At 51.3% G+C, this 25,153-nt stretch overlaps 7 protein-coding genes across 7 annotated transcripts; 3 read left to right on the top strand and 4 right to left on the bottom strand.

Annotated features, from left to right (window-relative positions):
* Positions 1 to 725: 725 nt before the first annotated feature.
* AYL99_00015 (hypothetical protein) lies at positions 726 to 4,860 on the bottom strand (the record flags this gene model as incomplete). The annotated part of the gene is made up of 3 exons (XM_018831531.1): positions 726 to 752; positions 810 to 3,913; positions 3,966 to 4,860. The coding sequence occupies 3 exons, from the start codon at positions 4,858 to 4,860 to the stop codon at positions 726 to 728; spliced, it is 4,026 nt and encodes a 1,341-aa protein (XP_018697410.1).
* Positions 4,861 to 7,105: 2,245 nt separating this feature from the next.
* AYL99_00014 (hypothetical protein) lies at positions 7,106 to 9,133 on the bottom strand (the record flags this gene model as incomplete). Its single annotated transcript, XM_018831530.1, has 3 exons — positions 7,106 to 8,558; positions 8,614 to 9,058; positions 9,121 to 9,133. The coding sequence occupies 3 exons, from the start codon at positions 9,131 to 9,133 to the stop codon at positions 7,106 to 7,108; spliced, it is 1,911 nt and encodes a 636-aa protein (XP_018697409.1).
* Positions 9,134 to 11,232: 2,099 nt separating this feature from the next.
* On the top strand, positions 11,233 to 14,979 carry AYL99_00013 (hypothetical protein; the record flags this gene model as incomplete). The annotated part of the gene is made up of 6 exons (XM_018831529.1): positions 11,233 to 11,316; positions 11,371 to 11,405; positions 11,462 to 11,595; positions 11,655 to 13,483; positions 13,533 to 14,493; positions 14,540 to 14,979. The coding sequence occupies 6 exons, from the start codon at positions 11,233 to 11,235 to the stop codon at positions 14,977 to 14,979; spliced, it is 3,483 nt and encodes a 1,160-aa protein (XP_018697408.1).
* A 977-nt stretch (positions 14,980 to 15,956) lies between these two features.
* On the top strand, positions 15,957 to 17,859 carry AYL99_00012 (hypothetical protein; the record flags this gene model as incomplete). Its single annotated transcript, XM_018831528.1, has 3 exons — positions 15,957 to 17,132; positions 17,194 to 17,231; positions 17,307 to 17,859. 3 exons carry the CDS (start codon positions 15,957 to 15,959, stop codon positions 17,857 to 17,859), a joined length of 1,767 nt encoding a protein of 588 aa, XP_018697407.1.
* A 1,312-nt stretch (positions 17,860 to 19,171) lies between these two features.
* AYL99_00011 (hypothetical protein) lies at positions 19,172 to 21,088 on the top strand (the record flags this gene model as incomplete). Its single annotated transcript, XM_018831527.1, has 2 exons — positions 19,172 to 19,282; positions 19,337 to 21,088. 2 exons carry the CDS (start codon positions 19,172 to 19,174, stop codon positions 21,086 to 21,088), a joined length of 1,863 nt encoding a protein of 620 aa, XP_018697406.1.
* Positions 21,089 to 21,201: 113 nt separating this feature from the next.
* AYL99_00010 (hypothetical protein) lies at positions 21,202 to 22,236 on the bottom strand (the record flags this gene model as incomplete). Its single annotated transcript, XM_018831526.1, has 1 exon — positions 21,202 to 22,236. One exon carries the CDS (start codon positions 22,234 to 22,236, stop codon positions 21,202 to 21,204), a length of 1,035 nt encoding a protein of 344 aa, XP_018697405.1.
* A 571-nt stretch (positions 22,237 to 22,807) lies between these two features.
* AYL99_00009 (hypothetical protein) lies at positions 22,808 to 25,142 on the bottom strand (the record flags this gene model as incomplete). Its single annotated transcript, XM_018831525.1, has 2 exons — positions 22,808 to 24,246; positions 24,302 to 25,142. The coding sequence occupies 2 exons, from the start codon at positions 25,140 to 25,142 to the stop codon at positions 22,808 to 22,810; spliced, it is 2,280 nt and encodes a 759-aa protein (XP_018697404.1).
* Between the last annotated feature and the right edge of the window lie 11 nt (positions 25,143 to 25,153).

Genomic DNA, 25,153 nt, shown 5'->3' with positions numbered 1-25,153 from the left:
AATGCGTCACAATATGGACGTCGGCGGGAACTTTGTCGCAGCAATTGATTCGGCGTTTACCTTCGTACAAGTCTAACCTGTCCAACACAGTCGACACTGACATTTTCGTACAGCCTCCAGTTCCCTGTGCTGGCGATTCGGAAATCCGGGGCTCCTCTTGTCTCCGGAAAGACTGGGGGATTCTCGATGGCCTCAACAGGTTTCCGCTACATCAACGACGCATATTGACTCCGCTGCGATCAAGTGATTGGAAGAAGGACACTGAGAACATTCCAAAATATCCATATCTGCGGTCATCTGCGTACAAGTCCTTGAACGAACAAGATCGGTTCGTTCCATGAAGATTCGAGAAATATATGAGCGATTTATGGACTCGCTTCGGCTCCGTAAACAGGATCTCTGCCCGACCGAGTCCCGTACCCATGTCCCCGCCATGCCTGGTCTGTCTTTTCCTACAAGCACCCAGCTGCTCATCAACGTTTTCGGCTGATACCATACGGAGACTGCACAAGCTGAGCGGCCTTCGCATAACCCACCTCATCCCGCATCAACCCTTGGGAGATCCGCAAAGCAAAAGTAGAAAGTCACATCGCAATGCAAACATCCAAGAAGAGCCAAAACCTGAATTACTCCACGCTGCCAACAATACGAATGCCCCAAACATAATCTCATCAATTGATGCATTGGGAGAAGTGTAGAGGTCCAGCAAACACAAAGGAACATCCTCATTGACTGTGAGCCCTCAAAAGAACCTGATCACGCCGATTAGCTCTGACTTGTCTTCACCCCGACCATGACATCGAACGTACGCTGCTGTTAGCTGCCGACATCGGATCGGGCTCGCCATCTTTGCCCAAGGAGGGACTCTCAACACTGCCATGATTCACCGGTCCTGACGATGTCACGGATCTCTCACTAAAAGGAGGTCTTAAGCTCGATGTCGTTCGAGAATCTCCGGCTTTAGCTTGTGACGAGACCTCCTTTCCATCCGTACTACCACCATTGCTATTACCAGCTCCATTAGATTTTGATCGAGCCTGTTTGTTGAAAATATCTGTCACCCTGTCGGAAGCCACTCGTAAGATCGTTTGCATAAGCAGATTTTGTTTGAGCGGTTTTGACAGATATTCGTCCATTTGTGCTTGAATGCATTTCTCTCGATCTCCGAGCATGGCGTGGGCAGTCAGCGCAACGATGGGCGTTCGAGGCAGTCCCCTCTCCTTTTCATACTGCCGAATTTCTCGCGTGGCTTCAAACCCACCCATCACCGGCATTTGCACGTCCATAAGCACGATATCAAATCGGTCATTCTTGATGGCGTTGACGGCCTCCAAGCCGTTGCCCACGACCGTCACCACATGGTTGTATTTTTCCAGGATTTTGATGGCGACCTTTTGGTTGACCTCATTGTCCTCGGCCAACAAAACATTGAGTGACTTCTTGTAGTCCTTGATGACGGGCGTGGACCGGCCTTCCAAAGCAGGGATCATGCAGTTACCCAAGTCAATCAATTGACAGGGCGTCGTCATGTATGAAGCAATGCCAAGGTCAAGTACAGTTTTGAGGCTGATAGATACGGTTGGGTTCAGCAGAACCATGGGTATGTACTTGAATTTGTCGAGTTCTCGCAGCTTTTGCGCGGTTTGAAGTTCGTCAATGACGATAACATCATAGCCCCCATCGGTGGCTTTGCGGTTCCGTTCGACGGCGACTGTAACAGGGTCCGGCACCTCTGTCTCGTCCTTCACGACCTTGACGCGTAGCCCGAGCTCCTCGATCATTGCAGGGACTCGTTCGAAGAACTTGGAAACTCCCTTGTCTACCACGAGCACCTTATGCTTCCTGAAAGGATAGAGCTGGGAACTGATGACACTGATGTCGTCCGTCGCGAATTTGACAATGCACGAGAAGTGAAACTCGCTCCCATGGCCAAAATCGGAGGTCACCCACACTTGGCCACCCATGAGGTTAACCAGACGCTTGGATATGGACAACCCTAAACCGGTACCGCCGAATTTCCTTGTCGTTGAGCCATCCGCTTGCTGGAAAGTGTCAAATATGAGGTCAAGCTTGTCCGACTGGATGCCGATTCCTGTGTCCGAAACCACAAACTCGAAGGGAAATTCGTCAGTTGCGCAGTTTGATAGTAGGTCCTTGGATTTCTTGATTGTCACTTTGACCTCGCCCTGATCAGTAAACTTGATCGCATTGCCGACCAAGTTGAGGATAATCTGTCTCAGCCGGAATGGATCGCCGACCACATAGTCCGGCACTGAGTTATCCACATCAAATGCCAGACACAACGACTTCTCGTTCGCTTTGACAGCCAGTGACTTCAAAGCGTTGAAGACGGTACCACGGATGGTGTAGGGAATAGCCTCAATGGCCATGCGATTGGCCTCTATCTTCGATATATCGAGGATGTCGTCAATGATAGTGAGCAGGCTGTTGGCGAGATTGTGGACGGTGTTGAGCATCTCTCGCGAATGCGGTTTCAAATCATCAGTATCCAGCGTCAGCTGTGTCATGCCGATGATGCCGTTCATAGGGGTTCTGATTTCGTGGGACATATTGGCTAAAAATTCGGACTTTGTCCGGTTGGCCAATTCGGCTGCTTCACGTGCCGCCGTGTTTCTCTGAATGCTGTCTCTGAGGTTTGAAATCATCTGATTGATCTTCCTCTTCAATTCATCCATTTCACCGGATGCATTGACGCTGATCAGCTTAGAGAAATCTCCTTCCGTCGCCGCATCCGTGATCTCACCGAACGCACGAACCTGGGCGGTCAGATTCTCGGCCATCGTGTTGACGTCCTCTGTGATCTCTTTCCATCGGCCACTGACATCGTGAACGTTGGCCTGACCACCCATTTTGCCATTGACACCCACGTCGCGAGCAACTCTTCGCACTTCATGGGCGAAGGTGGCTAAGCGGTCTACCATGTTGTTGATAGTGACTTTCAGGGTCAAGATTTCACCTTGCGCCTGTACCTCGATTTTCTTGTCTAGGTTTCCAGCAGCAATGGCTTGTGTGACGTCCGAGATACTTCGCACCTGGTCTGTCAGGTTCGAAGCCATCGTATTGACATTGTCGGTCAAATCTCGCCACTTGCCCTGGACATTGTCGACCTTCGCCTGCCCTCCAAGAGTTCCGTCTGTGCCGACTTCTCTCGCCACTTTGCTGACTTCAAACGCGAAAGTGTTTAATCTATCGACCATGGAATTAATGGTCACCTTCAGGTCGAGGATTTCGCCCTGGACATCGGCGGTAACCTTCTTTGACAAATCGCCATTGGCAACAGCGGTGGTGACCGCAGCAATCTCTCGAACCTGGGTTGTCAAATTCATTGCCATGCCATTGACATTTTCCGTCAAATCTTTCCAAGTGCCTTCGACGTCGTGCACTGTAGCTTGACCTCCCAACACGCCATTGGTTCCGACCTCCTTGGCCAAGTTTGTGACCTCCTGCGCAAACTGCTGCAATTGATCAACCATATTGTTGATCGTAATCTTCAGTCGCAGAATCTCCCCTTTGCAGCTTGCTGTGACTTTTCGTGTCAAGTCACCCTTTGCCACGGCTGTGGTGACCATTGCGATGTCTCGAACCTGTGTTGTGAGATTGTCGGCCATGGCATTCACGCTCTTGGTCAGTTCATTCCATGTGCCTTGGACACCTTCGATCTGAGCTTGTCCACCTAAAACACCCTCCGTTCCGACATCTGTTGCTACGCGAGTGACTTCGGTGGCAAATGTTCGAAGTTGGTCAACCATGGTGTTGATTGTATGCTGTAGTTCGAAAATTTCGCCTTTTGCGCGACTTTGTACCTTTTGACTGAGATCACCGCGTGCGACAGCCTTGGTGACTGTTGCGATCTCTCGGACCTGGTCGGTCAAGTTCGCTGCCATAATATTGACTGATTCACAGTTAGTTCAAATTCTTCTAAAGGAACATGTGGGAGCTCATACCGTTGTCCGTCAACTCCTTCCATATGCCATGTACTCCACTGATTTGAGCCTGTCCCCCCAAAATGCCTTCGGTGCCTACCTCGCGGGCGACACGAGTAACCTCGCTGCCGAAGATCTCGAGCTGATCCATCATAGTGTTTATGGTGACCTTGAAGGCGGCAATTTCATCGTCCATCTCCGTTGCCTGGATCTGGACTCGTTTGGACAGATCACCATTGGCCACCTGAGTAATGATGCCGCCGATCTCACGTAGTGCTTTTTGGAATGCCTCGTTGGCTTGCTGGTGTTTACGCAGTTCTCTCTCTAAGATCGAGACGTCCTCATTCTCTACCCGCATGAAAGCTTGTTTGGCTTGCTCTTCAGAATTTCGCAGACCGCGACTGATTTCTGCAATGGTGTCTCGCTGACTCTTAATCTGCTCCGCCTGCCTTTCAACATGTTCTCGCAATATGCTGATATCATCTTCGCTGACTGCACGGTCCGGCTCCGAGGGTCGGAAGGAGTCTCTGGCGGCAAGGAGATTGTTGACACGCCTCGAATGATTTGAGCTTGTAGGTGTCCTCTCAGCAGAGTCTGCAGAGAAATCAGCGCCAGGTTCGCCCAGAGAACCTCGAGGTTCCACTGGGCGGGATAAAGGCGAGGCAGGACTCTGGAATTCACCTGGTGTGTCTGGTAGTGAGCGACCGACGACGTCCGCCCGAGATTCCAGGTAGTGTATGCGTCTTGCAAGAGCGGCTATTTCAGCTTCGAAGTCTTCTTTGCCTGGTGTATCTTCACCGGGAAGCTTGTATGGTGGAAGCTTCAGGCCATTGGTGTAGGTCGAGGAGGTCGAGCCTTTGGCCAGTCCACGCAGAATTGCCGCAGCGGCTACCAGTGTCTCGTCCGGGCGAGACATGGACGATGCGAAATCCTCTATAGGGTGTTCCTCCTCATGAGGCGCGGTGGGCACGGAATGGTGGCAGGTGGTTTGGGTATGCCAAAGGGCCCTGATTCTGGGCTGCGTCCAGCAGCGTACACAAAATGGCCGGAGAGCCACTTTGTTCACCGGAGACGATTCGCAGGCCAGTGATCAGTGACGGACACGTCGTTTTACACTCGACAGAGGATATATGTACGAGCCGTTAGGTGGTTGCAGAGTTGGAAATGTATGTGAAGGTGGTAACTGGAGCGATTCCGAGAGTAGACACGGGACGATTGGATGGGTTGGGCTGGGCAACTGGTGGGATGGATTTGGGCATGCCAAAAGACGCTAAGGGCGACGCGGTCGAACGGCCGAAGGGATCGTCTAGGTAGAATGAGACAACAGGGTCTGAAAGCGACAGATGGAGGGTCGCTCGGCGACAGAGCGTTTAAAAACACGGTGAGAACGCAGGGCGGGAGGATGGGAATAGGAGTAACGATAGGGAAAAATGTAAGGCAGTCCTCGATCCTGAGGAAGGGAGGAAGGTTTGTTAGTGGGTAAGGGTTTGTGGTGGACGGCCACCGCAACATAGGTGCAACTGTGAACCTCCTGAGGCGAGATCGCCGCTGCAGATGCCCAAAAGGCATCAGCGGGCACAGAGAAGGATACCGGGTGAGGTGGGAAAATGCACAAGAGACGCCTGGGGCCGCCACGAGCCACAACCAACGGGCACCGCCCAAAATTGAGGCTGCATGGAGAGGGTGTCTCAAAGCGACCCGAGGGGTCCCTGGGATCGAGCGCATTGGTTCCCTTGGGCCCAGGGCGCGGGGACAATGAGGAGCGGTTTAACCCAATTCTTGGCTAGCCACCTCACGAGCCGAATCCAAGCCTCTACGCGACGAGACAACGCTTAGCATTGAGAGGCATGTGGATGCCTTGCGATAATGCGAAGACGATCTACAGCTTTTGCTAAATTGATGGTCACGACAGGCATGGATCTAGTTGTCCATATTCGTAAATTCCTCCATAGAAATGGTTTACTGCCACAGTTATTCCCAATGCGCAATTTGAGTTCAAGCTGAAACGGTGCGTACAAATCTATACAGTCACCTGGTCACTATCATCGCTGGACATCGACGGTTAAGTTTTCGCAATGTGGCTACATGTAGTTACTATATTACCAGCGATTATCCTCGTCACTTCCAGACGACACTTATCTCTAGAACGAGCTGCTCCCAGCTCTACTTTCATGACTGTCTGCTTGCGACAACAGAAGACCTAAAGAAGCTCTCGTAGCCGTTGTTCTCAAGTACAACGCTGCGGGTAGATAGGCATCGAACCCGCAGGGGCACACACCGCTCTATAGCAATCGCCACCTCCGCCAAAGCGAACAGTGACCTCATTGTCCGGGTCACCTGCGTTCGGCGAATCCGTACGGCAGGCCTCTGCTGGTTGCGATTGCAGGATAGGAGGATTCAAACGGTTACTTTAATTCTCAAGACACTCTACTTCGTGGAAGGTGGATAGTCGTCGGTTCAGCCAGCAACGGCAACCTCATCCGGAGTGAGCTTTCGTGGATGCCGTACCTCAAAATGACGTCTTCTGTCACATAAGTTGTCGGCAGGCTGCTCCGAGAGGAACAGATCCAGGTCGAATCTCCGTCCTAGGGAGACTAAGCGATATAATAATCATATTAACATTATTAATATAGTACCAGGTTGAAAGCTGGTAGCGTCCTAGCGCCGTTACGGACGGACTCTCCAAAGATCAGAAAGCTCTTGTAGAGAAAATATTTATTCGGTACCTCCTAGCTACATGCTCGCCAGTGTTGCGCCCGCTACGAGGATCTTACGTTCCAAAGGGCCTACACTCTCCACAAGGATAAAGGCCAGAATACTCAGAGAAGTCGAGTCCTATGTCACAATACTTCCACGAGTTCGAATTCAGGCTGGAATGTCTGGTGCAAATATCCCCCTTTTCCTGTCTAGCCTATACTGGTGGATTGTTGAGGTAGGATGGCTTTGACAATGTAAGGCCATAACGCGACTTGCATGCTTGGAGGGTGAAAAATATCGACGTAATCAGTCTACTTTTGCAGGCTATTGATTCCATACGGTCCATCTGGGTTGGGCACGAGTCATCAAGATTCTGAAGGTCGGAAAACAAATACATTGGAAGGAGTCGACACTAAGGTCTATGATGCCTCTTATTCAAACACTGATAAGAAAGATGCCCGTGATCAAAGACTCAAGCCCTCCAATGCTTCTAGAAAGCCTGCAATGGCTCCAGCCCCCAAAAGGCCTTTAGTGGCACTCTCGCGGATACTTTGTTTGGTTGATTTCTCCCTTGAGTGTCTCTTCTCATCATGGGTGCGCATAGAGGGACCTTGTTGGGATAATCGGGAGGGAGACCTTGCGGATTTACCATCTTGAGATACTGGTCGTGGTGCTACGCCCATGCGGGGTGAAGATTGAGAAATGTATCGGGTCTGAGAGGGAGGCGGTGTGTACGGAGTGAGTTGTGGGTACCCAAAATGCTGTCCCTGTCCCTGTGGAAGCATCTGACCACCGTAACGGGGGAAGTTGACAGCCTGCGGGGGGCCAAATGAACTTGGGCCGCTGGGCATGTGCGCCGGGATTAGAGGGGACGAGACACTGTGATGCGCTGGATTCTGGTCGGGTGTTGCCCAAGGACGATGGCCTGGCGGATGGTACGCCGGAGATGACAACCTGGACGCGGTTGACTGGGCTGAAGTCACAGAGGGCTGAGCAGATGGCGGGCGATTGACACCACCAATACCATTAGCTGTGATCCATGACGGCGGCTGGACCGGCGCCGTATAATGGGGTGCCGCTGCGGCTTCACCGCCAGGGATTTGTGCTTTCCATTCAGCAGTTGGGTTGCCGCTACTCCTGCGTCGTGGTTTGGGCTGAGCCATTTCAGATTCAGAGGCAGACGATTCTGAACCCGAGTCTAGAACGTGCCGCGACGAGTATTGCTTTTTAGAACTGTTACTTCCCCCTGGGGAATCCTCCACGTCGCTGCTTGCCGCACTCACGCTCGGCTGGTATCCAGAGTACTGCTTCCGTCGCTTGAACGCTTCATGACGTGCAGATGCGGAATTTGGCTTCCTCCAGTCGGTTGTGGTGCCTTCCAGGTAATACCCGCGAGGGGTGCCTTCCCACTCTCGGTGTCGCTCATGGAAAGCCGTCTCCTCATCGTCTTCTTGGAGGTTGTGCACCGAGGGGGCATACCTCGAACCAGAGTCACGGTTGTGGCGCCTTTCTCGTACTTCACGCCAAATTGTCCATCTTTCGAGTAGTGGGTCGATTGCTCGGTCGGATACCCGAACCATATCTCGCGGAGAGTCCCTGATTTGATGTAACATGTGATCAAGCTCACCGAGAGAAAAGACTGGAAGTCTCACCAAGGCTCTCGAGGTGGCGTTTTCGGGAGTGGCGCTGCCAACGTTCTGAGGAATGTTGTTCATGGGAACCACCGATAATTGAATGACTCCCGCGGTCCCCTTATCGGTGCATGATTTGCCGTCTTCTTGCTCTTCCCGCTGGGAAGCTTCGAACAACATGTCCATGTTACTCATCTGCCAGTAGCGAACAATAACAGCATTCTGGGCCTCGGCGCGCTCTTGACTGATAGCTTCTTTCTTCAACAAGACCTCCTCTGGGGAATCACTATAATTTGTCTTTGTCAGCTATTGTCTCTAACACTTTTTGCGGGGTTTCAAACCTTCGTGAGGTGGACGCCATCACCTTCCCCAGCTGGACAACCTGTAGCATGACTGAGAGACTCAACTGAAGACTCTCGAGTTGTGCAAGCAGATATGTAACCCTGTGTTTCTTGAAAGTCCGTCTCAATCTTTGTTGAAGGGAGGTAGTGGTGCTGTTGGCGTCTTGCGCACTTGCACGCACCCACATATCCTTGATCTCGTCAAATACCCTTGTGCTTTCGTCTGCTATTGACTTCGCTGTCTCAACAGCTTCTTGGGAGTGCACTGAGTCCCTAGCCTGAAGAACTTGGCCCGTATGCTTCAACGTCATTGAGAACATTGTGACGCCCTTAGAGACGTTCTTGACCTCGAGTCCGGCGTTCGAAATCTCGGAACTAATGGCGTTTAGGAGCAGAGAGAGTCTGAAGCCGGCAGCGGCGACGTTGATGATGGGCGCAATATTGCCTGCGCAGGAGCCAAAGTCAGTTTCACCTTTTCCAACACGAACTGTGCTTCAGATGACGTACTTGTTTCGGCCATTCTGGATGCGCCTGGGCTGAGATACCCAACAACTCATGGGATCAGTGGAGACTGCTCGGAAAGGAGGATATTGACAGTATTAAACCAAGGCGGTTGATGGATCTGAGCGATATAGCCTGAGCGAGCCAGCAGGCATACATCCAGTGGTTGTGAACACAAGGCTGCATGCTGGCTGGGGAAACAACAACGTAGGTTTGGCGGGGAGGGGAGCCAAAGCTGGACATGCCAAAGCCGAAAATCACTCTGGCACCCACAAATCGTGATGCTGAATGCTGATGGGGCTCTTGCTCGTTGGGCAACTTACTCGGGGTCTCGAGCGCAAAGCCCAGTGGGACTAAGGCTCTGGAGGTCCGAACTTAGTTGTAAGTGGCCGACTAGCAAACCCTGTTCCGCCTCACAAATCGCCTCGCCGTCCAAATTCGACACCTTGCATCGTGTGGCAGTAAGGAAATTTCCTTCGCGTCCAGACCAAAGGCCCGCCATTTCGAAAAAACGCCAAAAGAGAGAAGAGCAGATGAGGGGTAAAGGCAGGAGAAGGGGCGGCTGGGCCCATATTCATATTTTACTGAGGTGTCGCTAAATCTCAAACCAACAGTACTTATGATTGCCACCACGGTGTCGGATCCTTCATCCACCTAGATTCAGGACTGCACGTGAGTACATGGATCGCTGCATCACAAGACCAGGAACTAAACATGCAATCTATGCAGACAGAGGCGACTCTTGCTTGGCTTTCTGGAAGCAATGAACTTTACAAAGACCAAGGGCTTTGATTGGGACACAGTGCTTCAGAAAGACGTTGCAGTGAGCACATATATCATACGAGTTTACGACGTATTTTGTGTAGGAGGAACAGATGGCTCAACAGGATAAACATTCGCATGGGTAACCATCACGTTACCAAATGAATCTATTTCCCGGTTGGCGCAAGCACATCAACTTGCTCACATCTGAGGGGTTCCAGAAGGAAGGAAGTGTCGCTGATGCTGAGAATAATGGTGGAGTTTCAAGGCGTGGCTCTCCTTCTAGTGTTTGCTGAGCCTCCAATTCCTTTTTCTCCTCCTGTTGGCATGCCGCGTACTGGAATGCGCTCACAATTAATCCTCGGCCAGTGACTCCTTGTTCAAAGATAGGTTACTTGTTTCAACGGAGCACGGGGCTTCGTAGTAGCTGGAGCGGCAGTCTTTGCGAGCCCCCTTCTGCGCCTGAATGTCCTTGCATTCGATGGACGTGCCAATAGTATCTAGCGCACAGTTGAGACTTGAATGCTCAAGGGTGGATAGGTGGGCAACCCCCTTTGCAGCTTCGTATTCTCGCTTAGAAGTGGCGTTTTCATGGCCTTTTCGGTGTTGGTGGCGTCGGCTTCCACCAAAGGCCCATACTCGTACAGTACCGCGTGGGCCTTCGCCATCTAAGCTACCACTATCCAGGGCGGGCGGCAGGCCAATTTTGCCGGCTCTGTCGCCCGCTTGCGGCTTGGGGGTGGACACGACACTCACACCTGTTGATCGTTCCTCTTTTTCCCTCTGTCTCGCCATCTCTCTCGTTCTACCCGCACCTAGACCCCCAGCCCTTAGGTCTTGTCAGTCTTTCACCTGTGCAAGTGCGAGTAAGGATTGTCGTGCTGTTGAGTCCAGCTATCTTTTGTCTGAAGCCTTTGACTCTGTGCTCCGAAAACACCGGCTCTATTCTCGGTCTCGAACGCAAGCGCCTCCAATCCCCTCCGTCCGTCAATCCTATTGCCTGCAACTTTCTGCCGACCGTCGTCCTGTTTTCAACTCTCGCACCCCGCCTGGGGGTCAACCCAGTTCTCTGACTCTTCAGCCCGCCACAGTGGACGAAGTCTTTACAGTGGACGAAGTCTTTACGGTGGACGAAGTCTTTACAGTGGACGGGTACTGCTCGCTTGTTCCTCCGCACCCACGGCCAAAGGACGAGAGCCGATCTTCTTGTACCTTTTGGCCATCTCGCGCACCTACGACGTTGAACATGCGGCGCTCATGATGAACCGACCGCAAAGCTGAGGACAGGCCGAGAACGACGCGTGCCGCAGTTCAAATTGAGATGCAAAGAGCAAGGAAGGGGGTTCAGCCGCGGCCATGCGGATCTCAATACGGGAGCAGCTCGGACTGCTCGTCCTCTTTTGCTCCCTGACGTCTCTTATGGTTCTTGCACTTGCTGTGGTACGTCTTGTTGGAGGTCGTACTGGCGGATAACACTGAATTAGTTGTGCCTAGTGGTTCCAAAATTATAACTTCATCACCGGGATCAGGTCTGGCAAAATGTCTGTCCTTCCTGAAGTTTCCGGGTGCTGATTGGCGTTTACAGATTATCTGGTCTGTCCCTGACGGCATCGCTCAAAGCAGCACAGTTCACAAGCGCACTGCTGTTGTATGATTCACAGGCCAGGCTGATCAGCACGCGGCTGCTAATCCAAAGTGCTCTGGGAAGATACAATTCGGGTAATCCTTCTGATCACCTTTCGTCGTAAGGTGCTTCCGCTAATCATGCTGTTGAGAAGGAAATACATCAAACGAGAATTGGCAGCGCTCTGTGAATGACCTCCAGGGCGCTTTGGCCAATGGCAGCGTTCTTGTTCAGGCGATACTGTATCCCAATGCATTCAATGGCAACCAGACCGCTGTCAATGGGTTACTCAACGTCACTGCGCTTGGATTGAACGGCTCTATCAAACTGCCGTATAACTACACGAATGGCTCGGCGGTTTACTTGGGAGACCCGGGCTTGGGCTACCCGCCTTCGCTTTATCCGAATCTGACTTATGGCCCTCCGCAACCGGGAACTAATTTTTCAACGATTTTCTACCAAGGAAAAATCATTCGGCCTGACGACACTCTTTTCCTAGGACCTTTGGTCGTGAACGAGACCTATTCACTTCTATCACTCACGGTTCCGCTGATCAATAACACGTCTCGGTCCGATGTCCTGGGATGGATGACCGTTCTGGTCAATACCGATATGATCTATGAAATCCAGCAGTCCCCTGAAGGACTGGATAAGACGGGGGAGACTCTTCTCATTGGTCCGGCGACGTCGAATAATCATTTTGAGCGACAGATTCGGGGATCTAGCAAGTCCTACGTGGAGTCTCAACTCGTCCGGTTTGTCCTGCCGCCCGAAAACAACGCTACACTGGGATATCGGCACCAGGCTCGGAGCGGTGTCGACAATGCCACCAAGCCATTCCTTGCTTCAGATTATCGGGCGGTTGTTTCGGCATGGAGCAAAGATAACAAGGCAATTAACAATGCTGGTGCTTATATTTCAACCCACAACGAAGATGGGATAAGAATCTCCGCTGGCTATGCCACGATATCTACGAAGTTCGTCGATTGGGTGGTGGTCGTGGAACAGTCGCACCACGAGGTAGTTGCACCCATCGATCATCTGCGCGATGTTGTTCTTATCTGTGTCTTTTCCGTAACCGGCTTGCTCCTAGCCGTTATGTTTCCCATGGCACACTATTCCATCACTCCAATCCGACATCTCGCAGCCGCAACCGCTAGAACCGTCGAGCCTTACCAACCCGACGATAACAGCGAGTATTCCAGCACTATCGGTCAGCAGGGAGCAGAAGTGGAGGAAATCTTAGATGCTGAGGAACGCGATGTGGCTAGGAAGGAGGGCTTTTTTGGTGTTCTAACTAGAATCACCAAGACGAAACAAACAGAACGAGCGACCACTCCTCGCCACCTGCGACGCAGAACGTTCAGAATACCTCGGAAAGTGCCAGAGCGAAAACACCTTATCACCGATGAGCTTACCGAGCTTACACGCACATTCAACGAGATGTCTGACGAGCTGACAATGCAATACGAGCGTCTCGAGGAAAGGGTAAAGGAGCGTACTGCAGAGCTTGAGAAGAGCAAGAAGGCAGCGGAAGCGGCGAACCAGAGCAAGACACTTTTCATCGCCAATATTTCCCACGAATTGAAGACGCCTCTTAATGGTATCCTTGGCCTCACCACCGTTTGTATGAATGAGGATGATTTAGGCCGGATCCGGTCAACCCTCAATACCATCTACAAATCCGGAGATCTGCTGCTCCACTTGTTGACTGATCTACTCACTTTCAGCAAGAATGAGGTCGGACAACAGCTATCGATAGACGAAGCGGAATTCAGACTGAGCGATCTGAGTACGCAACTAATGCCCACCTTTGAAAAGCAGGCTCGTGAGGCACAGGTAGATCTCAAAGTACTTTTCCTTGGGACGAATGACGCTTTTGGCGACGCTTCTGAGTTATCGGGAGAGAAACTGTACGGACCTGTTGGCACAGGCCGCGTAAGGGATATGTGCCTATGGGGTGATAAGAACAGGATTTTGCAGGTATGTTTTGGCTTAAGATCAAGTTTCCGTTTGCTAATACCTCCCTTAGGTCCTAATGAACTTTGTCAGCAACAGTCTGAAATTCACTCCTGCGCATGGCTCTGTTACAGTTCGTGTTCGATGCACAGGTCTTGTCGAGAACTTTCCCAGTCGAGCAGGAAGCGCGCGGAAATCGTCCCTCAACTCGCGAAAATCGAAGTCTTCAAGTAATAAGCGAGTTCGGATGTCAGATGGCTCGCTGGTTTTACCAGATAGCGGAGACCATGACAAGAATCATTCAAATTCTGGTGGAACTGAAGATTCGAAACTCAGCATTAATGTGGCTGGAGGCACGACGCACATACCGAAAATCGTGGAAAGGCAACGATCTATGTCACCTCCACCAGTGAACACCAAAGACTTGAGCTTCGAATTCGAGGTTGAGGATACGGGACCTGGGATTCCACCTGAACAACAGAAAATGATATTTGAACCCTTTGTACAGGGCGACCTTGGCCTGAGCAAGAAATATGGAGGTACCGGACTTGGTTTAAGTATATGTGCTCAATTAGCGGCACTGATGGGTGGCGACATTTCTCTCGACAGTAAGGTAGGGGTTGGCAGCAAGTTTACTATGAGGATTCCGCTTCGTTATGTATCGGAGCGCACCCCTTCAATGGCGTCCTCGACACACAGGACAGCCTCCAAAGCCAGCAGTCTTGTTGGCCAAGCATTGCATGATCAACCCGACCCAACAACGCACAACCATAGTGGCTCAACGGCTTCCTTACCCTCGGCGCGGGATGACCAGCTGAAACTGGCCGATGTCCCAAGAATAGTCGGGTTTACTCAACCCTATGTGGCCAAAAAGACAACAAGCAGCGACTCATCGCAGGCAAAGCTCAATGAGATAAAGAAAGTGGAAAATGAAGCTGCTCAGAAGGGTCGAAAAGTTCGCGTGCTCGTGGCGGAAGATAACCAGGTGAACCAAGAAGTGGTGCTTCGCATGTTGAGGCTGGAGGATGTTTATGGTAAGTTCCCCGAACCAGTGAATACCCAAAACTCACGGTCGTATAGATGTCACTATTGCGAAAGATGGACAAGAAGCCTTCGAAAAGGTTCGAGAATCCATGGTCAGCGGGCAACGGTTTGATCTAGTCTTTATGGATGTGCAAATGCCCAATCTCGACGGGATCCAATCAACGAGACTTATACGGGAAATGGGATTCAAATCACCTATTGTCGCCCTGACTGCGTTTGCCGAGAAGTCTAATGAAGATGAATGTATGGCCTCCGGGATGGACTATTTTTTGGCAAAGCCGATTCGAAGACCTGCCCTCAAACAAGTCTTGAAGAAGTATTGTGCAACAATACCAGAGGAGGAAAACGAGGGAAGTTCAACTGCGGTGCCCCAGGCCAATGAAAATGAAGTATGGCAATCAAAGAGTGGTCAGGCGGCACCGAAAGAGCTCAACATTGATGCGTTGGACTCAAGCGACGTATCACCTTTATCATGATTGCCCCAACAGTGTGCTCAGTGGCCACTCGCCCTCTCGGCAGGAGCACAGGAAACAATCCGTGCCAGATGTATAACAATACTCTTATCGGTCCTGAGCATAAGGAAGATTTGTGGAAAATGGCACAGTCGTGCCGGGCGCTTCATACTGGCGGGCTGTTGTTTGACTGAGCATCTAAAGTCTCAGATTTGTTCAAGCTAGTGCATATGGACAGCGATGGCGTGGGGAGTTCGGCTCTATATATGATGGGATATGATCGCTTTAAAGACGGGTTTGAGGGCTACGGTCTGGAAAAACAAAAGGGACAAGCTACAGAGGAAATGGCATTGGTTAGGATTGCGGTTGCCATTGTTTTCACATGGTATACAAAGAACGCTTTTCTCTTCCTCCCTCGAGAAGATGAATCAGCGCCAAAACAGGTTCCATCTTCTAAAAGGTAATACGGAGTTCTCAACAGATATATCCCTCATATTTTCCGTTTGACTCTGCCGGTAGCGTACAGATCACAGCCCACGACTGGGTTTGAGAGAATATTATCGGAGTGCAAAGTCGCAAGGTGCCTCGCATCCCTCGAGGTGAAGCTGCTTCAGCTCCCTAGTAGCTCGCGAGTATCATCTTCGATTAGCGGCAGGAGCGGGATTGATTCCAGTATTATATTGACATCATAGAGTTCTCTATCGATGATGGCTCGCTTGAGGGTTTAGGTAATAGGCGCTAAAGGTGATGTCTGACTGAATCGCGTAGCCCAGATCGTCCCAGATCGACCCACATTGTACTGTAACTACAGTAGATCGATCTCGCTTCCCAGCGATCCTTGCCCTTGACATCACCCTTCATATTCATGATTATCGGAGATGGTTGGTCTTGGACTTCTGCTTCGTTTTGCAACGAGCACGAGCTTTCATTAGTCCACCTTTCCAGTGCATAATCAAGCAAACAATAGACATTAAGTTGTCTCAAACCAAGCATTTCCAACCATGCGCCCTTTTAAGCGGAAAGCAGACGATGCGGCAGCTTCTATCAATTCTGCGGTCAAGAAGCCACGCCCTACTTCATTTCTGTCGAAACAATACAAAGACTCAACAAATGAGATCAAGTACGGCATCGTCCTCCGCAAGTATTATCCGCCGGAGATGACCAACGCGCGTGCCGAGGCGTATAATGCTGGCGAGATCGAGCGACCCATAGAGACATTGGAAAAAGCCATCAAAGGAACACAAGAAGATCGAGATCGGATACAGCCAGGTGACTGTGTGCTTCACTGGTTCAAGTGTGACTTGCGCACCACAGACAACAAGGGACTGCATCTGGCAAGCAGCATGGCCAAGGTGCACAATGTGCCCCTTATTGGCCTTTATTTGATATCACCTCAAGACTTCGAAGCTCACCTGACAGCCCCTGTGCGCGTCGACTTCATTCTTCGCAACCTCCTCGTCTTGAAGAAGGATTTGAATGATCTGGACATACCGCTGTACGTTGAGACAGTTGAGAAGAGAAGGCATGTTCCATCGAGACTCACCGAGCTATGCACAACTTGGGGTGCTCGGCATGTGTTCTGCAACGCCGAGTATGAGGTGGATGAACTCAGAAGAGAAGCTGCTCTGACCAGATCCTGCTTAGAGAGGGGAATATCGTTCAGTGTCGTTCACGACACTTGCGTTGTCGAACCTGGAAAACTGAAGAGCGGCTCCGGCGGGGCAATATCAGTCTACAGTCCCTGGCATCGAAAATGGAGCGCCTACCTCAATCAGCATCCGAAAGAACTTGACTATTTTCCTCCACCGGCCAAAAATCCTCTAGCTTCTCGGGAGAAGTACTCAGAACTATTCGACACCGAGATTCCGGCAGCGCCTCTGTCGAAGCAGTTGACTAAGGAGGAAAGCGTGAGATTCCGTGGTATGTGGCCGGCAGGAGAACATGAAGCTCAAGATCGACTGCACAAGTTCGTACTTGAGAAAATCGCCAAATATCACGATACTAGGAATTTCCCGGGAGGCAACGGGACATCCGTCCTAAGCCCACATCTTGCAGCAGGTACACTTGCCGCACGGACTGTTGTCAGACAAGCTCGAGAAGCCGCTCCGCTGAAGAATTTGACTGATGATCGGAAACAAGGGCACTCGATGTGGATCGCTGAGGTGGCGTGGAGAGACGTGAGTGACCTCGTCCTCCAAACGGTAGCAGTATGCGGGCGAGGCTAACATCGGTTCCCAGTTCTATAAACATGTCCTATGCCACTGGCCGTATGTTTGGTAAGTGCTCTATGCTCCTTTCCCTCTTGTTTCTTTTCTGTTGTGGAAGCCTTGATCGCTGAAACCTCCTCGCAGCATGTATAAACCTTTCAAACCAGAATACAGCAATATCGAGTGGGAGTACAACTTGAATCAGTTTAACAAATGGACCGAGGGAAAGACAGGTTTTCCAATCGTTGATGCTGCAATGCGCCAAGCAGCACATACTGGGTACATGCCTAATCGTTGTCGTATGATCGTGGCTTCTTTCTTAGCCAAAGACCTTTTGATTGACTGGCGTATGGGCGAAAAATGGTTCATGGAGCACCTCATTGACGGCGATTTCGCGTCAAACAACGGCGGCTGGGGTTTCAGTGCCAGCTGTGGTGCTGACCCACAGCCGTATTTTCGAATTTTCAATCCCTTGCTTCAAAGTGAGAAGTTTGATGCGAAAGGGGACTATATTCGTAGATGGGTGCCAGAGCTGGCGGACATCGAAGACAACAAAGGAATCCATGACCCTTACAATCGCGGCTATGGGAATTTGGCTGCGATGAACGGGTATCCAAAGCCGATTGTCGATCATAAGCAGTCGCGAGACAGGGCTCTGGCGCGATATAAAGCGGGCATTGGAAGGAACACTACATGAAAACATCCTGATTCAAAGCGAATGCCCTGGACTGCAATTGGAGCGGACTAAGCCATTTAAGCGCACGAACTGTCAAAAGCGGCTTTGAGAGTCCTATATCTTTTGTCTTGAGCTGTTTCACTTTATCTTGCTATGATAAGAAAGCCCATTTAATTATGATTCTAGGTGTTCTCAGTGCAAATCCATCTTGGTCGAGTCCTATCCAAAGCCGATTGTCGATTATAAGTAGTCGCGAGATAGGGCTCTGGCGCGATATAAAGCGGGTATTGGAAGGAACACTGCATGAAAATATCCTGATTCAAAGCGAATGCCCTGGACTGCAATTGGAGCGGACTAAGCCATTCAAGCGCACGAACTGTCAAAAGCGGCTTTGAGAGTTCTGTATCTTTTGTCTTGAGCTGTTTCACTTCATCTTGCCATGATAAGAAAGCCCATTTAATCATGATTCTAGGTGTTCTCAGTGCAAATCCATCTTGGTCGAGTCCTTTCGGGACTGCCTTCAACTCCGACCGACAGATTCCTTTTTTCCTCGACTGAAAACCTGTCTGCACCATGTGAGGCCTTGCTGGTCCGCCACCATTGAGAGTGCCCAACATCTCGTCTTCTCGCCATGTGAACGACGCTCTTCGAAGATCTGTGTCTGCTTCGGCCCCAGCGATTGTCATCAGAAACAAGTAATTCAGCGCAGAGAGTATTGTCTCTGTTGTGCTTTTGCCACATGGTGTGCTGCCGAGGGGAAGGGATTCGCGTGGCAGGCACATGACTTGATACTTCCATACGAATAACACGCAACTCGAGATGGTGACTCTCTTGGGTTTGAAGGACACCAAAGCTCGAGGTCGCATAGGGTGCCCAAGGAATAAGTTGGGTTGAGGGGTCTAATTATTAGAACCCCGTACTTGGAGGTGAGAGCGGCAATCGGCACCTGGCTATGAGCCCACCTCAGCATTCCTCCGACCAGCCACCGTGATGGGCTCCTAGCATTGGGGATCAGCGAGGGGCCTGCCCCTCGTTTGGCCTAGTAACCTCTTTCCTGCCGCTCTCATCTAACGCCTTTCTCATCCTAAGCCCAAGGATTGGGCGAATTCTGGTCATTCTGCCATTGCCCACAACGACCCCGGCAGCAGCAGTGGCGGGACTCGGCCACACTGCGCCTTTTGACGGTCTACCCATGGTCCCTCTGCGATGGCCCTCCTAGAGAGTCTTCTTCCTCTGCCTTCACCGTGCAGCTTCCATCTACCTCTATCTCACGATATCTTATGGTTAAGAGTGAGGTCCATGGCTCTTTCCGGTCGCTCGCTCTTCTCAATCCATGGCCAAAGGAGGGAAACGGGCACTTCAGTTGCCCAAGCAGCAACTGCTCATTCTTGCGGTATGCCGCTTCGCGGAGCCCGTTGCAATGACTTCGGTCTACCCATATATCGTGAGTGCAACTGTCACACCAACGCGTTGGATCACTCTCACTGACTCTGTACAGCCGGAGATGATCCAGTCCTTCAACGTCCGCGATGATAAAGTAGCTAAATGGGCCGGTCTCATGTCTGCGACTTTCTCGCTCTCACAATGCTTGACCGGAATTGCCTGGGGACGGGCTTCAGACCGCTTTGGCCGCAAGCCCACCATCATCCTCGCCCTGACGTGTACCATGGTATCATCCATACTCTTCGGCTTCTCCAAAAATCTTCTTTGGGCCTTCGTCGCACGGTCCTTGCAAGGGCTGTCGAATGGGAATGTCGGGATCATCCGAACTGCCGTGGCAGAATTGGTTCCTCAGAAAGAGTTACAACCACGTGCATTCAGCATCATGCCGCTCGTGTGGAATATTGGGAGCATATTTGGGCCGTCCTTTGGGGGATCTCTGGTACACCCTGTGGAACGGTATCCCGAAGTCTTTGGAAGGTTAAGGCTACTCAAGGACTATCCTTTTGCGCTGCCAAACCTCTTGATCAGCATCCTTTTCATGTGTGGAATCACTGCCGGTTTCCTTTTCTTGCACGAAACGCTCGAGGAAAAGAAATCCAACAGAGACTATGGATTGATACTGGGCAACTTTCTGACCAGTTTCTGCACTCGAAAGCCGCTAAGAAGGACATGGTCGAACACCGAAGAGTCCGATCCGTTTCTTTCTGGCATATCAAGTGAATTGTCCACGCCGGTATCCGGCTCCATCTCCGCAGCTAAGATCCCGAAACAGAGCACAGGCTGGGCAGAGGTCTTCTCCGGTCAGTCGAACATCAATCTCGTCGTCTACACGTTTCTGGCCATGCATTCCGTGGCCTACGACCAACTGCTTCCAATATTTATGCATTTCCACGTGCAATCTATCCACGACCCTGAGGTTCATCTACCTTGGAAATTTGCTGGTGGCTTCGGGATCGACTCCAACAGGATTGGCTTGCTTTTCACCATCTACGGTGTTTTCGGCATGCTGATCCAGTTCTTTGTCTTTCCCCCTTTTGCGAGGAGGTACGGCGTGTTGAACTGTCTCAAGGCTTGTTGTGTTACCTTTCCCCTGGTCTACGTCGCAACGCCCTTCACCGCGCTTCTGCCGACCGACTCGTCAAGGCAAGGTATCATGATGTTGCTAATGCTGGTCAAGGGGTTTTGCGGCATCTTTGCATTCCCTTGTTCTACCATTCTCCTTACCAATAGCGCTGCTAGCTTAAAAATATTAGGTACGCTGAATGGGGTGGCAACCAGCATCTCTGCCATTGGAAGAGCTGCTGGACCAGCTTTGGCCGGCGCCACATTCACTAAAGGAGTCGATATCGGATACGTTGTGATCTCTTGGTGGACATTGGCCGTGGTCGCCATTGTTGCCGCCGTTCCAGTATGGTTTCTGGTGGAGATGGAAGGCTTTGGCGGTGACCAGGACGAAGACGAAAGCGACGAAGAAGATGACGAGGATAACGACCATGACGACGACGGCGACGGCGCTAAAGCATCGGCGATTGTGGCTACTGAAGCACATTCCAGAAAGTCTAGTGCCCCATCTGTAGGCGAAGAGGCGGTGGAAGACGACGATGATATGCCGGAGACCCGCCTCTTGACACCTGCCACTACGAGAACCTCACAACCTTCCACCCGACGTCAAAGCCTTCAGCTCCGACGAGTCTCGAGCCCGATCGGACTTGGACCTGGAATCATCCCCACCGGCGCCAGGAGATATAGTAGCGATCTTGGAGCGACGAGGAGCGGATTAGGGGTCGGTGGGACGAGTTATTATTGAGACTTTATAGAGGGCAGGATTGAAAGTTTCAAAAAGCCCTTGTCGGTTGATGATGTAAGGTACAAATACTATAGCGCTCTCAGTAGCTCCCAACAATCTGACATGACTCTGAATCACAGCCGTGCCATAGTACCTTCCAGTATCTTGCTAATCCCGTTCCGCACCTCTTCTACGATATCGGCAGCGTTCTGCAGCTTGTTCACCAACCCTACCCCAGCCCCTGCCCAAACATTCGCCCGGTTGGTCTTCCCAAACCCGCCATCCTTTCCAGTCACAGCTTCGTTGTGCTTCTCTCGAATCTCCTTGATGTCGACACCTCGAACATAGTCGGCGTAGCTCTCCGTAATCAGACTTCTTCCGTCATACGCGTCTGGCCAAATATTGGGGCCCTTGACGTTATCAAACAATGTACTCCGTATGGTACTTTGTGCTCCATCTTTTGCGGCCAGCACGAGCTCTCGGTATCCCGGTGGCACATTTGTTTCCTTGGCTGCGAGGAACCTGGTTCCAATCACGACACCAGACGCCCCCAGAGCGAGTGCAGCTGCGGCACCGCGAGCATCCGCGATCCCTCCTGATGCCAACAACGGAACATTAGCAAACCCCTTTGCCTCAAGAACATCCGCTGCCTCCGGCACCACCGAGATGATGCTGGCGCCTCTCTGAAACCCATGTCCACCCGCATCAGCTCCTTGCAGCACTAAAGCATCGGGTTTGGCTATCTGGGCGATCTCGACGGCAGCACTGACACTCCCAACTTGGATCCAAATCTCAGAATTTGGGCAGATTTCCCGGATGGTCGCAGACCACGTGGCGTAGTTATTCAGTTCTTTCGCAGCAAATAGCCAGACCACTGCCGGTTGATATTCCTTAAGGATGGGCAGCACAGACTCAGCCTTGACGACGAATGGTAACAGGCCGACACCGATAGGGAGTATGTGACTCTGGGTAGTAGTAGCCATCAGCTCGTCTGCCGCAATGGCCAATTCCTTCTTCAAGTCATCAGCCATGATAGCGCCGATCATCCCAAGACCGCCTGATTTCGTGACGGCGCTCGCAAGATGTCCACCAGCAAAGCCGCCCATGGGGGCATTGACCACAAGGGGAGACGATGTCCACGGGAGGCGGACTCTGAGCGAACTCGCCATATTTTATCGAATTTGTGTGGGCAATATCGATTCGGTTTGTTGCTGGATGATTCCAGGGTCGCAGAGCTCTGAGAGCTGCCGCGCGTGAAATTTTGAGATGCAAGGGCGAAGCCGAAGAGGTCGAGGTCAGCATTATGTTTTATCACTTTAGACCGTTAACAGTACGTGAGGTTTGACATCCCTCAGGCTTTCTGCTTATGCTGGTCTTTGATCCTTTACCAAGGTACCAATCCTTACATCATTTCCGCGGAGAAGAACTCAATCCTTCAAGGATTGCTGTGCTCCAACCGTTATTTGAGCAGCTGACACTTTTGCCTTTTTGGTTCCACGCGCTGTTTGAAGCGTGGCTGGTAGTTAATAATCAGGGACACAGCGAAAAGTGGTTTAGATCCTGCGCAATATTACTCTACACGAATCCGATATTGCTGCCTGGCTAAGCTAAATACGTATACTCGGTAGAGAGAGCAAAGATTGGCTCGCTTGACTCGCCATTGGTCCAAGGCGTTCAGCCCGCCGTCCTCTGTAACCTTCTGGCAATGAGTTACCATCGCTGACTCTTGCGGGCATCATACTATCCCAAAAGCTTTGCGGCCGCTTCTAGCCTTTCTTCGATGATCAAACTCCATCTCCTGGCATTTGTCATGTTCTTGTCTTCGAAACTCTCAACAAGGCCTGGATAGGTAGCTCCCGCGTAACCAGTCCACCGGCCAGGGGCAAAGACAACGTGCTTGAACCAAGACCTGTTGTCTAGGCCGCCAGGGAAAAGAAACTGACGCTCCAATGTTTTGTACTTCTCGTTTGCATTGCGCACTTCGTAGAAAAGCCTCACTTTCTTCCACCAATCCCACCATGGCACGTCCTCCGCGAGCTTTTTGGTCAAGTCAGCGGTATATTCATCGAATTTCGTGGCAGCCTTGCAGAATTCCGCTGTAGCATTGTCAAGTGCCTGGAAGCTGAAGCTCGACCCTGCCAAGTGCGTTTTGGATCTCGCTTTGACGTCGTCTAAATAGACACCGAGACCTTTGGCATAGTCTTGCGCGCTCAAGAACAAGACAGGAGTCTCGCTCAACTGCGCGATGATCAACGCTAATATCTTGGCCACAGTCACATGGTAGTGCCATCCATTGTCTCCATAAACGTCCATCCAATGGAAAGAATCATAGTTTGAGTGATAGTGGTAGACGGCGTCTTTCGCTCCATTTCCAAACCCAAAATCAAGCGAAGGGATGCCGGCAAAGTCCTGGAAAGCCGTGAAGTCACTGCCGGATCCCATTGTGCGTATATGACCTTCCCACACATCGCCGACTGACTGCCCTTTAGTGGTCTGGTTTGGTGAAGGCACCGAATTGGTTACCGCGTACAAGACCTTGTTCAACAATGGAGACGCAGCAGCTTCGAAGTGCGTTCCGCGTGCGCCCACATCGACATTGAGATAGGCGACTGTGCTGCTGGAAAGCCACGGAAGGTATTCCTCAACCCACTCCGTCGATCCAATGAGACCATACTCTTCGCCGTCCCAGCTCGCAAAGACAATTGTTCGGAGCGGCTTCCATCCAGCCTTGAGCGCTTCTCCGAAGGACCGAATAACTTCGTTCAAAGCTGCTGAGCCGGAATTAGGGTCTCCTGCACCTCCTGCAATCCAAGCATCTCGATGATTTCCAACAACAATTACCTCATCCTGCGCTGTGCCATTGATTATACCGATAACGTTCCACAGCGGCGTTGTAACATATTCCTGCTCATTCACCAAGTTGAGGACCACGGAGTCTGGTGACGGGCCGATGTTGTATTCAACACCCTTGTAAGCCAGACCTCCGCCCTGCCAGGACTTTTCAAACGAACTTGCGTTCGGTCCATGCCCGTTCAGAGCTTTAAGGAGAGGGAGGGCATCGGCATAAGAGATGGGGAGCGAGGGGATGCGAGGAGTGGAGCCATGGGGATCAACACGAGGTACACCGGGTTTGGAGGGATAACCAGGCGTTGTTGGGTCACCGGGGAGTGTACCTGCGACTGTCAGCAAATATCAGCTGAAGAGACTCGAGAAACACACTGATGTATTGCGTACTGCCCCTTTGCACGCTGCTTGGATTTCTAGCTGGTCCATCTGGGTACGTCTTGTATCCATTCTCCTCGGTAATGTCGCCGTCCTCCTGCGGATCAGAGTACATGACAACGCCAAGCATGCCCAACTCTTGTGCCCTTTTGACTTTGAGCCCACGGAATATGCGGCCGTACTTGGCCAGGGCTATCTTGCCTTCCAAGGTGATATTCGCAGCTTGTAGATCTTCAAAGTCTTGGTATGTGCCGAAATTGACATACACATAGGGGGCGGTAACATTGCCACTGGCGGAGTAGCCATGGAATGTGGGTATGCGATCTTTCAATGAAGTTGATGGATCCTCCTCAATGATGTCTTCCTCCAAGCTGCATTCATACTTGACCTTGTGCCCGTCTAACAAAGCCAGCCGATGATCACTCGGATAATTGATGAATACGTCGTAGGCGACAATATCCGACTTGACGCCAAACTCTTCCCATCTCTCTCTTGTCCACAGAGCCTGGCTCAAATTCTTGCCTGCAAGATGAGGACCCGACGTATAGTACTCACTCCATGAACGTGCCTTGTCCTCATCGGGGGTCTCTAGTAGTAGCTCAACAAGTTCTTCGAAGGTGATACCGGCGCTTTGCGGCCATGAGCGAGGAAAAGGGCGGGACCAAGGAAGATAGGAGGAGACAGGGTCTTGGCCACGGGGTAGTATGGCGCCTGGAAGAAGAAAGCAGATGGCAATGGCTATAAGACTGCCAGCTAGGGCGATGGAGCAGAAACGCTTCAGTGTCGTGTGTGGATATCTAGGCGGTCGCCGAGTTACGTAGACCGTCGTAATGAGAGGCGTGCGCTCATCCATGACGATCGCAT

This window comes from Fonsecaea erecta (assembly GCF_001651985.1).
Source record: "Fonsecaea erecta strain CBS 125763 chromosome Unknown Scaff1, whole genome shotgun sequence".
NCBI lineage: Eukaryota > Fungi > Ascomycota > Eurotiomycetes > Chaetothyriales > Herpotrichiellaceae > Fonsecaea > Fonsecaea erecta.
Note: the sequence above shows the minus strand (reverse complement) of the source record. Positions and strands in the feature narration are given on the sequence as shown.